The sequence below is a fragment of the Eschrichtius robustus genome, chromosome 15 (genome assembly GCF_028021215.1).
Source record: "Eschrichtius robustus isolate mEscRob2 chromosome 15, mEscRob2.pri, whole genome shotgun sequence".
Lineage (NCBI taxonomy): Eukaryota > Metazoa > Chordata > Mammalia > Artiodactyla > Eschrichtiidae > Eschrichtius > Eschrichtius robustus.
The window spans coordinates 39,320,669-39,337,537 of NC_090838.1; the positions used below are offsets into that span (position 1 = coordinate 39,320,669).

At 51.0% G+C, this 16,869-nt stretch overlaps 1 protein-coding gene across 1 annotated transcript in view; it reads left to right on the top strand.

Annotated features, from left to right (window-relative positions):
• Positions 1-16,869, top strand: part of TTC7A (tetratricopeptide repeat domain 7A) — a 125,677-nt gene that overhangs the window by 22,000 nt on the left and 86,808 nt on the right. The window contains exons 3-4 of the mRNA XM_068563873.1: positions 439-607; positions 14,964-15,094. Of these exons, the coding sequence (XP_068419974.1) occupies positions 439-607; positions 14,964-15,094 (300 nt within the window). The remainder of the gene's footprint in view (positions 1-438; positions 608-14,963; positions 15,095-16,869) is intronic.

A 16,869-nucleotide genomic window follows, 5' to 3' on the forward strand; every position in this document is an offset into this window, starting at 1 on the left:
TATAAGCTTTAGGCCCCGCAAAACTTGGCTGGGCCCCTGACTGCCCACTTGTGTTAAGAACAAGTGCCTGAACTGAGTGCCAGCCTTGGGCCGAAGCTTCTGGGAGCTTCAGGAGAGAGGAGTCAGGGCCAGTCTGCAAGCTGCCCGCAGTCTAGTTGGGGGCATAAGGTACACGCACATGAAACAATTAGGGACTCGTGTAAGAATGTCACTAAGAGCCACAGCATAGGCCATGGACTGCTGGTGTGCAGAGAGGGGAGCTACCCACATGTGTTTGAGGGTCGGGAACGCTTCCTGGAAGAGGAGGGGAGTTCTGAGCAGGATCGTAGGCAAACCCTCATGGCTCGGTGAGGAGAGCGTTCATTCTCAGGTCCCCGGTGGGGGTGGGGCCAGGGTCTCTGGGGCAGGACCCTGCTGACGTGGTCCTTGGCCTTTCAGCCACAGTACATGTGTGAGGCCATGCTGATCCTGGGCAAGCTGCATTACGTGGAGGGCTCGTACCGAGATGCCATCAGCATGTACGCGCGGGCCGGGATTGATGACATGTCCATGGAGAATAAGCCCCTGTATCAGATGCGGCTGCTGGCGGAGGCCTTTGTCATCAAAGGTAGGTGTGAGCACCGGCCGGGTCTCCCCAGCATTGTGCGCAGCTCATTACACTCTGGCCCCCATGTGCCGGGAGCGGGTGGCAGCTGCAGGGCAGCAGTGCTGTGTTGAGGGTGGGCCTGCAGGGCAGCGTTTAAGATACCTAACCCCCGGGAGTGCCCAGGCACTGACCAGCCAGGTGGATGCCAGGGTAACCAACCACATCAGCACATGCCGGCTGACGGCAGGCGCCGGGCCGGATGTCAGGTCGGAAGACTCAGGTTCCTGCCCTGGCTCTGTCGACAGATAGTCACCTGACTGTGTGCCCTTGGGCATATAGCTCTTCACCTTTCTTGGCCTCAGTGGATTTGCCTGAAAGACAGGGTTGTAATACCTGCCCTCACAGGGTTACCATGAACAAGAGGAATCAGTTGTGTAACCAGGGTGAGAAGGGCTTTAAAAGCATGCCACCTGTCGTTAGAGTGGCACTAGTGACTGGCGTTGGCTACAGATCAGGTGCTCGATGGCACAGAGCAGCCTAGCTCTCCTCAGGTATTTGCTGGGCACCTGCAGTGAGCGGTCCAGGGAGGCAATGCTGGGATCCTGTGATGGGCAGGTCAGAGCCAGTTTCCAGGGCGAGTGATGCTGTGGTGGGGAGCCAGGCACACAGGGTCAGTGATGTAGGAATTTCATCATGGGCGCTGTGGATGCCCACCTGGGGAAAGAGTGCCCTTGAACTGACCCTGAAGGTGTTACATGGCAGTAAAAGCCCTCCCCCAGACTTTGTGCTTCAGGCTCCATCTTCCCTGGATCCTTGAATCCTGGGATCACAGAGCCTGAGTGGTGGCTCTTGGTGGCAGTGAGGTCCCAGGAGCCCCTCTGTCCACACTGTTGCCAGGAATCTTGGATGTTTGATCATCTCTTTATTCCAGCACAAACCAACCCCCAGAGAAAAGTCTAGAAACACATGTGACCCTGTGGGGATTTGGTGTCTGGCATTGGTAAAGTATTTGTCACCTTCTTTTCTCTTATAGATGGGGACATTCTCCCATCTTATATACAGGGAAACTGAGGCCCAGAGAGGGGATGTACCTTACCTGGAGTTACCCAGAGATTTGTGGTGGATCCAGGATTGGAACCTCCACTCTCTGACATTGGCCTTGGACTATGAGTCCCCACTACCACGCCTCTGTGTCCTTTGGGTCCTGGGAGATTGACTATGACATCTGTGCAGGGCACAGCCTCCTTTAACCATGGCCGATGGGGCTTCTTGAGAGCTGTTTGTCCACCTGTGGGTCCCTGGGTCCCTTTCCCCATTGAGAGACTGTTCACACAATCCCAGGAAATCTGCTGAGATCTTCCCCCAGACAGACCTGGTGCCAGCCTGTGGGAGGCAGGTGCCCATCTGGGACAGTCCAGTGTGTGGGGTCTTCTCCCTTTGCTCTCTCATCCCCTGCTCTGTGCCCCCAGTACAGGCTGGTCTTGGGGGTGATCTTCTTTTGGCATTTGGGTCTTTCTGGCCTCTTGGAAACCACTTATGCCATGGACTCCTGAACCTAACACCCTTTCTTAGGGCTCCTTTCCGGCACTTTTTCCTGTAGACCTGGCTCGGTACCTACTGCTCCCTGTCTCCTGCTCTCTACTCTTTCCAGCACGCCTCCAGCTTCTTGGGGGAACACAGGCCCGGTGGTCACAGGTGCTGCAGGGGAGGTAAGGAGCTGGGTGTCCCTGGCGTGGGCTTCTTCCCCGCCCCCCACTGACTGCACTAGGCTTCCCACTTGCTTGCCTCCTCTCTGCCCGTCCTCCCTGTCCTGTCGCAATGCCTGCGCCCTGCTGCTCAGCATGCTGAGGTTCATCTGACCCTGTGTGTGCTTGAGACTGTGCACGTGGCCTCCAGGGTGTGCATGGTGTTGATTTTCCTGGGTTTGGCGGGACCTGGTGTGGCTCCCAATGCAGAGAGTAGGGGATGGGGATGGCTGGTCATTGGTCCTGACTTCATTTATGAGCATGGGGCTTGTGTTAGTCTGCTAGGTTGCCATAACAAAATAGCATAGACTGGGTGGCTTAAACAATAGGAATTTATTTCTCACAGTTCTAGAGGCTGGGAAATCCAAGATCCATGTACCAGCAGTGTTGGTGTCTGGTGAGGGCTCTCTCCTTGGGTTGCAGATGGCCGCCTTCTTGCTATGTCCTCACGTGACCTTTCCTCCATGGGTGCTCATGGAGAGATCCCTCTCTCTTTGCCTTCTTACAAAGCCACTAATCCCATCATGAAGTCCCCACCCTCATGACCTCATCTAACCCTAATTACCTTCCAAAGGCACCACCTCCAAATACCATCACATTTCGGGATAAAGCTACAACATATGAATTTGAGGGGACACAAACATTCAGGCCATAAGAAGAATGGTGGCAGCAGCATGCCACAGAGTTCACAGAATAATAATATATATTTATTAAACACTCCATGCCAGGTATGCCCTCATTCAGTCCACACAGTAACCCCCCTCCCTGAGTAGATGTTCTCTTCATTCCCATGTTACAGCCCAGGAGTTACGAGCAGAGAGGTGAAGGGACTCTTGTGGATTTCACTGGAATTGGCAGAGCCAGGATTTGAACCCAGGCAGCCAGAGCTTGTAAACACCCCTTGATGGTGCTGCTCAGAATTCTAGACTGAAAGGAAACATAGAAATTATCTAGGTCAATTCTAAGGTTACAGATGAGAAAACTGAGGCTGGTGAAAGTGAAATGTCAGTTAGTTTGTGTGTGAACCAGAATGCCCTGCCACCAGGCTGCCTCTTTTCAGGCTCTGTCAGATGCCAGGCAGCCTCCTGCGGGAGCCTGATTTGCCTTCTCCCCAGCACTCGGCCTGGCTAGGCCATTACATCTCAGCTCATTTATCATCTTGCATTGTATTCTGCTCCATGGTTCCACTTGGTACCTTCCAGTGGGGCAGGGAGTTGAGCTCTCAGGCACACCTGGTTGGCGGGAGGAGGGCGGGGCAGTGTGTCATGGTGGGAGGGGCCTGAGCAGCCAGGCCTGGAGGCTCAGTGGGGGCGTGTGTATGGGTGTCTCAAGAGCAGACTCTGGGTCTCTTCACCCACAAAAGACATACTCAGTGCACCTGCTTTCCCCTTCAGAGCAGAGGGACTTGGCAGGGTGTCCTCTGGCGGGTCACTCAGAAGGACGTGGCCTTGCTCTGAAGTCGGGGGGACATGGATTAGACCAGAAGATGCTTTCTGATTCCCGGGGAAGGCTTCAGACACTGTCCCAGGAGCTTGAGAGAAGGGGGCAGTTGAAGCAGTCGTGGGTTTCTCTTGCTTGAAGTGCAGAAACATGACGTGCACATATGTATATATTGCTTGGTGGGAGGTGGGTGATATATGACCCTCCAACGTCTCCAAGGGGAAAAAGGTTATTGTCCTTGTCAAGTTTGTTTAGAAACAATATGAACACCACAGATTTTTCCCTAAGATAGAAAAATAAAATAGTTTCACTTCCCTGTCTGAGCGAACTGTCCCCCAACATCACAGCTGGGCTCAAACTGACCTGGTCCTGCCAGGAGCAGAGGCCTGGATTTTAGGGCCTCATGTTGGCCCCCAGGAGGTGGGCTGGGCCCTGTTGGGGCCTCTGGCTTTGGAGGAAGAACTCCCTCTCCCCAGGTCCTGCCTCTAGCTCCTCCTGGCTGCCAGGTTAATGGGTCTGGCCTGTCCTGTGGCCAGCTGCTCCCAAGTCACCTGCCGGCCCTGGCAGGGCTGAGGGCCCTTCCCCTGCCTAGCACAATCCCCTATTTGGTCCCTCCTCCCCCAGTCTTCCAAGCTCTTCTGGTGTACCTGACTTCAAAGGTATACCCAGAAACTTGAGGCGTGGACCCTTCCCCTCTGGAACCTGAGCGTATGATTGTCGGGGGCGGGGACATGGTAAGGGTGCAAAATTATCACATGTGCACCACCCAGGAGTCTAGAAATGTAGACTCTCAGGCCCCTCACCAGACGTATTGAATCAGAATTTACATTTTAACAGCATTCCCAGGTGACGTGTATGCACCTTACAGTTTGAGAAACACTGCCCTGGAACTCTTGTTTGGTAAATACTGATATTTGTTGGCTGGTGGGTTAACTTTCAGTTGATCTCTGTAGAATGGGAGGGAGTTGTTACATGCCCACTGTATGGATGGAGAAACTGAGGCTTGCCCACGATCGTGCAGCCTGTGAATAGTAGAGCTTGGTCTGGTGGCCAGTGGTTGTCTCCCAAGCCTGAGTCCTGCCTGTGACAGAGGACCCCTCCAGAGGGGTTAACTCCGAGATGCATTCGCACAGACAGAGGAGGGTATGGGACGTCCAGGAGCCCTGAGAAAGGAGAGGTAGGCTCCTGGCACTTACTGCAGAGCCTGGGGGCTGGCCAGGATGGATGATGCCTTTGGGCACTGTCATTCTGCCCCTGAGGGTAGCCCAGAGGGGGCCCTAAGTGGGCCTTGGGGACATGGGGGACTCTAGCAAGGTTAGACCCACAGCAGGGTTTTTTGAGGGGTCCTGGAGGAATCAGGCCTTTCCCGGGCCGCAGCCTTAGCTCCTGATGGGGTCTGGTTTTCCTGCCCCTTCCAGCACTACCTTCAGCAGGAGCAGAGAACTGCCAACTCCGATTGTCTGATTTGATTCTCAGCCGTCTCTATTTTTGTCCACAGGCAAAAAGGGCCTGTTTGCAAAGCTGTGTCATTCCGAACGGCTGCCGGGAGTGCAGCTTGCCCCTTTCTGTAGGCCTTACTGTGGGCCCCAACACAGGCTAATTACCCTGAAATGTTCTACCAGATATCCTAAAGCTCCAGCCTTCGTGGCCCAAGGTCTCGCCTCAAGACAAAATAGGCTGCATTTCAACTGGCATTGCTGCTGCCTTGTATCTGGAATTCCAGTTTCTTAGCTGAGAAATGGCAAAATCCTCACTCCCATACCTGACCTCAGCTCAGCCAGTCCCGCACTTCAGGAATTGTTCCTCTGACATCATGCTTCTAGGGATTGGTTTCTGTATAATCAGACTTACGGTTGTAATGACAAAAATGCACCCCAACTAGCTGGAAAAGCAACAACCAAAAGGGGGAGGGACTGAAGATGTATGGGCCTATGTAACTAGTAGGTCGTTGGGGGCAGATAGCATCAAACATAGCTGGATCCAGGGACTCCACGTGTTGTGGTCCTTCTCAACAGCTCCAGGTTTACGTGGTCCTGTAGCCTAAGCTCACAACCTCAGGAGGAGAGAATGCCTTGGGGAAGTTTCTCATTGACCTGGTTTGGTCTCATGCCCACCCTGGAACCAATTTCAGTGACCGGCATTTAGGTGGCTGGTTTGGTGCCCGGGGTAGGATTTCCCCACTTAAATCTTGTGGACTGAGTTGGAAGAATGGTTCCTTGAAGGAAAATCAGGGTGCTGTTACCAAAGTAGGTGAAAGGTATGGAGGGCAGAACCCCAGAGCTCAGACAGGATTGACTCTCCTCGGGTTACACCAGTAGTGACCAGGTGAGGATTTGAACTTGGGTCTCTCTGATTCTGGCTTTGGGGCTCGTCCCTAATGCCCAGGGAGTACTTGTTTGACTGACACACTGTTCCAGAGAGGGAAGTGAGTGAGACCCAGCTAGCTGTGGGGCCTTCCCATGTGAGCTGGGAGGTGAGGCTGAACCTTAGGAGGAATCAGCTGCAGATGAGTGGAAGAGGTGCCTTCCAGGTAAAGGAAAAATCCAGAGGGAGGCCCCTGGGAAATGGAGGTGGCTTCTTTGGAGTGGGGTGTTGTCATACCTTTTTGGAGCTAAGAGAGGTTGTGCATGGGAGGACTGGGAGATGAGGGGGCATTGAGAGCCCAGCAGGAAGGCTCAGGGTCTCCCTTTTGCTGGTGTTCCAGAACTTTGGCCTTAGGTAGCCATACCATGAAGTGTGGCCCAGCCTGTTTCCCGTAAAATCAGCTCACCTGTTGGTCAACACGCTGTCTGGGTCCATCTGGAGTGGAGCGCTCCGGGCCCTAGACTAGGCAAAGCCGTTGTAGATCCAAGGTGACAAACTGTCCTCTTTTCTGTTGGTTTGAGTCCTAAGGGGTAGCCCCAGCTATGACGGATGTGCAGGATGCTTCAGGGACTGTTCTTTCGACATGTCAAGCCTCACCCAGTTCAGCCCCCAAAAGCGCCAGTGTCATTGTTCACCTCTCAGAGGGCCATTCTGTGGCAAACGGCTTCCTTGTCTCCCCCGGCCTGTGTTGCTTCCCTTTCTCTGGCGCTCGCTCAATGTGGTGATGATGTGGAGAATGACCTCCCCATTTCTCCAACCATAAGTCCTGCCCTGAGCCCTAAAGACCTAGTTGTTGCTGCCTAATTTGGGACTTGTTGTGCCTGTGGGCCCCTTGAAAACCAGCGCTGCCCTGTGTTTCAGCCTAGCAAACCCCTTTGCCCCTTGTTCACAGCCCAGCACCAGCGAGGCCACTCTGGGCAGGCTTGCCTGCTGGCTGACTGATAGAAGACCTGCCTGGCTATGAAGGAAAATGCCCCCGGTTCACCCAAAATACGGCAGTGAGATGCTAAATTGTGAAGGTGCTGTGAAAAGTAAAAATGTAAAAAACATTAGGCAGCTGTGAGAATTATGATCTGCAAATTCTCTTCTCCTCACCCCTCAAGATTTTTTTTTTTTCTTCTGTTCTTTCAGCCTCTGAAACCCCCAGCTCCTCTGCTCTCACCTGGGGTTTTATGGCTTTAGTAAAACTTTCAAAAATAAAAGAACACCAGGCTGCTCCTAGGGTAGGACATGGTGGGATATTGGTTTGGGTTTTTTTTTAGTCCTGGTATGGCAGGAATTAACTGTTTATTTTGGCTTCCTTCTCAAAGGGGCGTGGGCCGTCTGCCTTGTGGGGAAGCAGGTCAGCACTTTTGGTTCTGCTGCCCTGGCCCCAGACTGTGGTCCACGGAGTGAGAGGCTGGCCTCCAGATGGAGAGGAATGAGCAGATGAGGGTGTCTTGGAAGGAGGCTGGGTGTGTTAATTGTGTGCTTACCAAGCCTTCATTGAGGTTCTGCCTGGGCTGCGAGAGACGAAACAGGGCAGGAGGGTAAGTGGACTCATGGAGGGAGACCATGGGGAGTTGGAGTGCTTTCCCTGCATCTTCTCCTGGCAGGCCTTTCCTCCATCGTTGAAGGTCACCCCAGAGAGTAGTCGGTGGAGGTGTGGAGTATGGACAGGGTTTTAAGGGGTGTATTTGAGAAACCAGCACCGACACTAGGGCCCATCCCTGCCAGGTTAGACAGCTATAATTCAGCCATTGGATACACATGTGAAAGGCAGGCCCCCGTGCGCTGGCCAGAAGCCTGAGATGTGGGAACCCCTGGTGGGTTACCGAGGGTAAGGAAAGACGCATGGAGTCTGGGCCGAGAGAACGGACAGTGTTGAAGCCAGAAGACCTGGATCTAGTTGGCACTTTGAGCTGAGGGGTGTTGGAAGGAATATCTTCTCCCTGAATTAGATTTCTCATTTGTCATTCTAGGGAAAGGCTAAACCCCTACATAAGAGGTCATTTTGAGCATCACTTGAAACGTTTTCTGAGAGCGTACTTTCTGTTCTTTATAAGATCCATCTAATTTAATTTTCACAGCTACCCTATGAGGTGGGCATTGTTAGTGATCTTATTTTGTCTTTGGGGAAACTGAGACTAAGATCTCTCTAAACATTTTGAGGTATATCCTTCCAGTCTTTTTTCCTATAAGTTTTTATGTCTTAAATGAAAATAAGTTCATACAATCATATATTTTATATGCTTGTTTTTTAAAGTTAATATTTTACGAAATAGTTTCTAGTATACTTCTACATCACTACATAAAGTAGCTTTATAGCATTTCATTATAAGAATCTATTGTAGTTTAGCAAACTTGTCTCCTGTTATTGAACCTGTAGGTTAAATCTCATTTTTTTTTTTTTTGCCATTATAAACAATACTGCACTGGATATCTTTGAAGCTCAACTTTTGCATTTTTTGCATACCTTATTTTTTTAAGGATAAATTTCTAGAAGTAGAGTTACTGGATTGAAATGTGTACACTTTTCAGAAACTTTGATACAAGGAGTCAAATTGTCTGCTTTTTTTTTTTTTTTTTCAATTGGTAAAATGTAATGTAAAATTTAACATCTTAACCATCAAGAATTTTTTTTTAGCTGCAGTGAAATACACATAACAAAAGTTATTATCCTAAAAATTTTTAAGTGTACAGTTCAGTAGTGTTACGTACATTCATGTTGTTGTGCAGCCAATCTCCAGAACACTTTATCTTGCAAAATTGAAACTCTGCACCCAGTAAACAGTTTTCCATTCTCCTCCCCCAGCCCCTGGCAGTCACCATTCCATTTTCTGTCTCTATGAGTTTGACTACTCTAGGTACCTCACAGAAGTGGAATCATACAGACTTTGTCTTTTGTGACTGGTTTATTTCACTTAGCATAATGTCCTTAAGGTTCATGCATGTTGTTGCATATGGCAGGATTTCCTTCTTTTTTAAGGCTGAATAATATTCCATTGTGTGTATATACTACAATGTTTTTTTTTAAATAATGGTTTCTTCTTTTTTTTTTTGGTTGCATTGGGTCTTCGTTGCTGTGCGCGGGCTTTCTCTAGTTGTGGCGAGCAGGGGCTACTCTTCGTTGTGGTGAGCAGGCTTCTCATTGTGGTGGCTTCTCTTGTTGTGGAGCACAGGCTCTAGGCACGTGGGCTCAGTAGTTGCGGCTCGCGGGCTCTAGAGCGCAGGCTCAGTAGTTGTGGCGCACAGGCTTAGTTGTTCCGCAGCATGTGGGATCTTCCCAGACCAGGGAATTGAACCCATGTCCCCTGCATTGGCAGGCAGATTCTTAACCACTGTGCCACGAGGGAAGTCCTGCCCTACATTTTCTTTATCTATTCATCCATCAATGGACACTTGGGTTGCTTCTACTTTTTTGCTGCTGTGAATAATGCTGCTATGATCATGGGTGTAGTACACGTATCTCTTCTAGACCCTCTTTTCAATTCTTTTGCATATATACCCAGAAGTAGAGTTGTTGGATCATATGGTAATTCTGTTTTTAATCTTCTGAGGAATGGCCAGACTGTTTTCCACAGCAGCTGTACCATTCTATATTCCCACAGTTGCCCACTTTTGAGTGTGATTTATAAGGGTTCTTCCCAACCTGGCCTTGAGGCTTCCTCCCTGAAGGCTGAAGCAATGACTTGCATTTCTTCCTCCCCCCCATCCTCCACCCCCACAGGGCCTACGCCTCTCGGTTGCCCTGTGCTTTTGGACCAGCTGGGTAGGCAGGAGGGAGGGGGTCCACCCATCTGGAAAGTTCCATTACAGGGAAGGCATCGTGCTCTCCATCTCTGCATCCAGGGCCCAGGGCTCCAAGGGCGGGGCTTCTTGGAAGGGCTGCTGTTTGGGATGTGATGAGTCACTGAGACCGATGAGGCCCGGACCAGCCTGGGTGTTGAGCTGTGCCAGGGTCAGTTTGCCTCCAAACCGGAAGTTCAAAGTCAATGAAAAAGCAAGCGCTCCTCTTGAAAGGGGACCTCCCCTGGCTCGCAGGACTGGGTGTTTTCACATAAAGGCCCCGCTGCCAGTGGGAATCAGGAGGCGGTGCCCGTGCTTCCTGGCAGCCTCTGGCTTCCTGCCCGCTCAACAGGGCTGGGATCCACTGGGATCCTTTGGGGGAGGGCTCAGAAGCAGCCCGTCTCCATCTTGGACCTAGTGTTGTGGTCTGGCCACTTGTGCAGAAACACACAGGGCAGAAGATGAAGGAACCCTAGGGTTGGAATCCCCGGTAGGTTTCCCATCAGATGTTTGTGACAGGAAAATGGCTTGTCATATGACTCAAAGAGCAAATAGAAGGCGAAGAAGCCTCTTTTTTTTTTTTTAATAAATTTACTTATTTTTGGCTGCTATCCTTTGTTGCAGTGCATGGGCTTCTCATTGCAGTGGCTTCTCTTGTTGCAGAGCACAGGCTCTAGGCACACAGGCTTCAGTAGTTGTGGCATGTGGGCTTCAGTAGTTGTGGCTCATGGACTCTAGAGCGCAGGCTCAGTAGGTGTGGCACACGGGCTTAGTTGCTCCGCGGCATGTGGGATCTTCCCGGACCAGGGCTCGAACCCGTGTCCCCTGCATTGGCAGGCGGACAGAGAAGCCTCTTTTTATGGGCAGAGCTGGGTGACTGGACCGTGACCCTCACTAGGAAGAGCTGTCGCTGGCTCCTTTTGGTCCGCTGTATGTTAGAAGTTTTTTCACAGACCACTACCTCAGTGACTGGAGCCCCTTTACTTTGATCTTCATTAGTTCTCTGGAATCATAATTGCTTCCTTTCAAAAAGGAATATATTTATTATTTTTAGATATATTTTTACACAGTACATAGATCTTAAGTGTGTAATTTGATGAGTTTATCAAGTATAGATACCCGTGTAACCAACACCGCAATAAAGACAAAGAACATTTCCATCACCCCAGAAAATGCCCTCAGGTCCTTTGCCAACTGATTCCCTCCCCATACCCACCCCAGGCAATGACTGGTTGGTTTCTGTTAATATAGATTATAATTTTGCCCTTGTTTTGAATGTCATATAACTGAAATCATATGGCCTGTACTTTTTGATATCTAGCTTCTTCTGCACAATATAAGTTCTGAGAGATTCACCCGTGTTGTATGTATCAAGAGTGTGTCTTTTTCTTTATTTCTGAGTAGTATTCCATTGTATAAATATGCCACGGTTTGTTTATGAATTCCACAAGAACTGTTCTTTAGATGGAGAGGGAGAAACCCCACTGGCCTCTACACTCGGCATGAGTGAATGTGTGTGTTCCTCTGTGTGTCCATCCACTCACTAAGCACCAGGCCTTGCTCTCGCTGGGTACAAAGATCAACCAGAAATGGGCAGAGAGGATGGTCACAATGTAGGGGAAAGGCATACGCAGAGGAGGCGCAGCTAAAACGTCCAGCTGGCTCTGAAGTCTGGAGACTTAAGAAGCCTTCGGAGAAGAGGTGGTTTGCTGTGAGCTTTCAAGGAGGATGGGATTTAGAATTCTCAGAGAAGCCTGGTGGAGAGGCCCCTGCTGGGCGCAGAAGGAACAAACGGAGCACGGGGAATGTGGCGGCCCCACGGACAGACACTGCTGAATTCACCGCTTTGCCGTGGTCAGCCCACCGGAGGCTTGGGACTGGCAGCCTGAACCTGGTCCATCCCAGTCCTGGGCCCACAGGTGGGGCAGGAGGGAACCCAGCCAGCAGCACGTCTCTGGGGGGGTGGGGAGGAGCCCAAGGATGTGTTAAAACAGACCCTCTCTGTGTCTTCTGGAGTTGGCTGTGCCCTCCTGCCATTTCCACTTGGCTTCCAGACCAGGCCCTGAACAGTTTCTGTGTCCCACTGTCCTGTAGGGTACACGGGGCCCATGGGTCTGGAGAGGAGTGGCTGGGCCGGCGCCGGCAGTGAGCAGGGGGGACCAGCCTTCTCCTGCCTTCTTGCCACGTCTTCTCCAGTGCGCCCTCTGTTCCTCCTCCCCCTTAGTCCCTTCCTGGTCATGAGTCATTTGGCAGGAGGCATGTTGACACTTGGTGGCCCGGGTAACTGAGTCTTTGTGTTGAGCAAGGGCCTTCACGGTCTGTGCCCACCTTTCCCCAGGCCGGGGCATCCCGACCTTTGGACCCATTCACACCCCAGTCTGGCAGAGGGCAAGGTCACTGAAACCATATGAGTCGGGAATCTAGCCACGAACAGCAGTATTTCTTTACCTTGTGTTTGTAGAGTACTTTGTACTTTGTCAGACACCATCAGGCTTGTCGTTTCTTCAGCCAGCCAGTGCTTGCTGAGTGCCTACTGTGTGCCAGGTTATAGAAAGGTGAACGTGCTAAGGTTGATGCCTTTAAGGAGCCTATAGTCTGGCTGAGCAAACACGTGAACAAATAAGTATAACAAAATGGTGGGGCAGGAATACGTAAAGTGTAGATCAGGGCCCGAGGAGAGAATGGTTGGTTATACCAGGGTGTATCATGGGGGCTCCATAGAGGAGGGGGCACTCAGTGGCAGAAGGTGAGCTGTAATTTTGGGTGGCCTCTGGGGGGTGGGATGGAGGGCACATTCCAGGCAAGAGGAGCGACCTGAGCACAGTCAGCATTCGGGAGCAGGAGGCCGGGTGTGGATGCAGTAGGTATGGTGTCGTAGTCAGCTCAGGCTGCTAGAACAGAGCACCACAGATTGGGTGGCTTATACCCAACAGACACTTATTTCTCACAGTCCTGGAGGCTGGAAGTCTGAGATCAAGGCACCAGCATGGTCAGGTTCTGGTGAGAGCCCTCTTTCAGGTTGCAGGCTGCCAACTTCTTGCTGTGTGCTCACATGATGGAAGGGGCTCTCTGGGGTCTCTTTTATAAGGACACTAATCCCTATCATGAGGGCTCCACCCTCAGGACATAATCACCTCCCCAAGGCCCCGCCTCCTAATACCATCACCTTGGGCATTAGGTTTTCAACATAGGACTTTATGACTTTCAAGGGGACACAAACATTTGATCTATAACATGATGAGAGACAAGGCTGGGGAGGTGACAGGGATGGATCTTGGAGGGCATGGTATGTAATGTCAGGAGTTTGGACCTCACCCTGTAGCAGTGGGGACCCCAGTGGAGGGTTTTAAGCAGTGGAGTTTTAGAAGGATCACCCTGGGATCCTTGAGCAGGGTGGATGAGAGTGAGACTGGAGGCAGGGAGGCTAGCTAAGAGGCCAAAGTGGTCATCCACTCAAGAGATAAAGCCTAAAATAAGGAGATAAGAGAAGGGAAGGGGAGGGGAGGCTTGAAATGTTAAGGGCTTGGTCATCAGTTGGATATTGGGGCCAAAGGGCAGGAGAGAGTTGAGGATTCTTTTCTTGGCCCTTCCTTCAGTCACTTCATCTTGAGTACCTACTACATATAAAGTACTGTGTGGGCACAAAGATGAGAAAGATCTGGGTTCTGCCCAACGAGAACCGCAGTCTAGGACAGTGCTCTCTAGTCAGGACTGTGAGTTGCACGTGACAGCAACACAATTTAAGTGGACTTTGACCCCACCCCTTCCTGAGAAAATGGGGGAAAGGGTTTATTGGTGCATATACCGGAAAGTTTCAGGGGGTAGTGCTTCAGGCAAGGTGTTAAAACAGTGTCTTTAGGAATCTGCCCTTTTCCATCAAGTCTCATCTCTGTTCTGTGTAGAGTTCGTTTGTTTTTTTTTCATGACTAAGAGTTTATTCAATCTTTTTCCTGTCTCAAAAAAAAAAAGCAAAAGACAAAAAACCCAGACATAAATATAGTTGTTTCCCTTTACAGCTTTCCCTTCTTGGTTTCTTATAGTTTCGGGTTTTTTTCTTTTTTTGCTTTAGAGCTATGCTTTTATATTTAAAATTTTTTCAATTTTGGTAAAAAACACAAAGCATAAAATATACCACTTTAACCATTTTCAAGTGTACAATCATGTTAATGACATTCACGTTATGCAGCTTCATTTTAAGGCAGCCTTTCCCTAACATTTCCAGGCTGGCCTCTTAACAGCTTAACAAGCCCAGTGGAAGGGGTAAGAATTCTGGGATTGGGTCTTCTCGGCCCAGACCAGGCCACGTGCACACCCTTAGCCAATCACTGTGGCCCTGATGATGGGTCAGCCTGGATCACATGCCTGCCTTTGAGGTGGGGCGGGGTCTCGGCCCTGTGAACCACAGGGGCTGAGCGAGGCTGCCCAATGGGTGCTCAAAGGGAAGGAGAGGTGCTGCTGTGGAAAGAATGGGAGATGGATGCCAGGGACGCAAAAACAGCAAATTCCACTGCAGGCACATAGGACCCAAGCGCCTGACTTAGGTGAGGTAGAAGCTGTTTGGTTCCACGGGAGGGGTGCATATAAATGCTGTGTAATCAAGTCATCTACCACATGCTAGGGACTGTGGCAGTCCAAACAGGCTCATTTTGCCCCCATTGAACTAGTGGGGGAGAGAAGAGCTAGATGTAAATAACTACTCCATGATGTAAACATGGTGAGTGCCTGGGGAGGGGTCTCTTCTAGCAACTGGGAGGAGGGGTCAGGATTGCTTCCAGCAGGCACTGCCTGGAAGGCCAGGCAGGAGTTGGGCATGGGGGTGCCACCAGTGTGGTTCCCCACGTGGGGCATGGGTGCCTGCTGTCCACTGCTTGATCCCAGCCGCTGCTAATACCATCCTTGCTTTAGCCCCCTCCTTCCCCTCCCAGGACCTCCGCCTCCCACTGGCTGCTCCAGAGTCTCCTCGGATGAGCCCACCCTGGGCCCCTGGGAGGGGCCTGGAATTGGGCCCCCCTCCCCACTGCCGAGAAGGGCAGGTCCGAGGTGCTCCCCTCCTCCCGCAGGCCTCTCCCTGGAACGCCTACCCAACTCCATCGCTTCCCGCCACCGCCTGACCGAGAGGGAGGAGGAAGTGATCACCTGTTTCGAGAGGGCCTCCTGGATCGCTCAGGTGTTCCTGCAGGAATTGGAGAAGGTGAGCTGGAAATAATAGCCCCATGGTCATCACTGCCCTCTATTGAGCACCTGTATCTATGCAACCCCCCTCACCCCACTAAAACCGTAGGTCCCGCTTGTGCAAATTAGAAAAGAGGACCCTCCACCTGCCCTGAAGATGCTCTGCTTTATCCATTGGAAAACTCACTATAGTATCCTGATTCTATAAGCATGAGACTCTCTACTGCCAGAAAAGAGTTTTAATAAACAGAAGAGTCCACGCCACCTGCGAGCGGCTGGGAACCTCCTTGGTGAGCTCAGCTTGTACGACCAAAAATGTGACAGCCCTGTTGTGTTCATTAACTTGTTTACCCCTCACAGCAGCTCTCTGAAGTGGGTATTACATTCATCCCTGTTTAACACATGAGGTTTAGAGAGATTAAGTCATTTGCCCACTACTCTTCCCTTGGAAGGGTACAGTCAGGCCGGTCCTTGTAGACACTCTTCCCAGCTCTCAGGTGCTCCGGAAGCTCCCTACTGGACCCTTTAGGGAGGAGGAGGCCCATTCTTAAAGCCTTGCAGAGGCTGGCAGAGCTGGCCACAGGGGTCTGGAAATTCTCAGGCCTACTTATCTCCCAGCTTCTGCTTCGGGGGCCCTGAACGAACTGTCAACAGGACAGCAGTTCCAGGTGTTAGCAGCATACTGTGATGTTACCCCAGTTCTTCCCTTCTGGGGACTCCTGGTTTAATGGGGGGGGTACAAGCAGCCATATTCAACAAAGATACTTACAGTTACTGCATCCCTGTTTTCATGTCAGGCACTACTTTGAGTACTTTACAGTTGTTCTCTAATTTAACCTTCAAATAGTAACCAACTGCAACAGGTTACGATTGTTATTCCCATTGTGTAGGTGAGGAAACTCAGGTGTGGAGAGTTAAATAGCTTCCCGGAGCTCAGACAGTCCATAAGTGGCGTGGGCAGGGTTTGGACCCTGTATGACTTGTGACTTTGGGGTGGTGCTTAAGCCTTCTGTTTAGTAGATGTTTAGTAGATGCTAGATGGCAGGCTCTATGGCAGAGGAGATTTAGGATTGGCATCCAGACAGAGGAGGTGGGCACGAGCTGAGAGACTCAGCACCTAGGAGATATTTGAACCTCACCTACTTTGGCAAATGCCAAAATATCAACCCAGCACCTGTTTTTGTGACGGGCCATTTTGGAGGCGTCCTCCTCAGGCCAGGTCAGCTCCCATGGAGAAAGATTCTCAGCCTCAGGACTTCTGACGTTTGGGGCCAGATAATTCTTCATTGTGGGGCTGCCCTGTGTAGAATGTCCAGCAGCACTCCCGGCCTCTACCTGTGGGCTGCCAGCAGCCAACCCCCCCCCAATTGTGACAACCAAAAGTGTCTCCAGATATTGCCAAATGTCTCAGGGGCAAAATTGCCCCCCTGTCGAGAGTCACTGTCCTAGAGTCCCTCTGCTTGGCCGGACTTCAGCGGGAAAGAAGTGATTGGGCAGCTCAGCAGAAACAGGACTCGAGTGTACTCCCTGGCAGAGGTCCACGTGGAGACTTGAGTTGACCTCTGCCAAGGTCACATGCAATGTTTCAGGAGCTCTTCATGTTTGAATTACATATAGTTTGGAGGAAGCTTTCATGAAAAAGTGAAAGTCACCCATTCAGTCAGAAGCCTGGGTTTTGGACTCTTAAAAGGGGATTAAGGTGATGAGCTGGAATGGTGTCCAGGGCTGGAACCAGCGGCCCAGGGACACGGGGTGGACAAATGGGCCCCGATAGCTGGTTATCTCGGGTCGAGG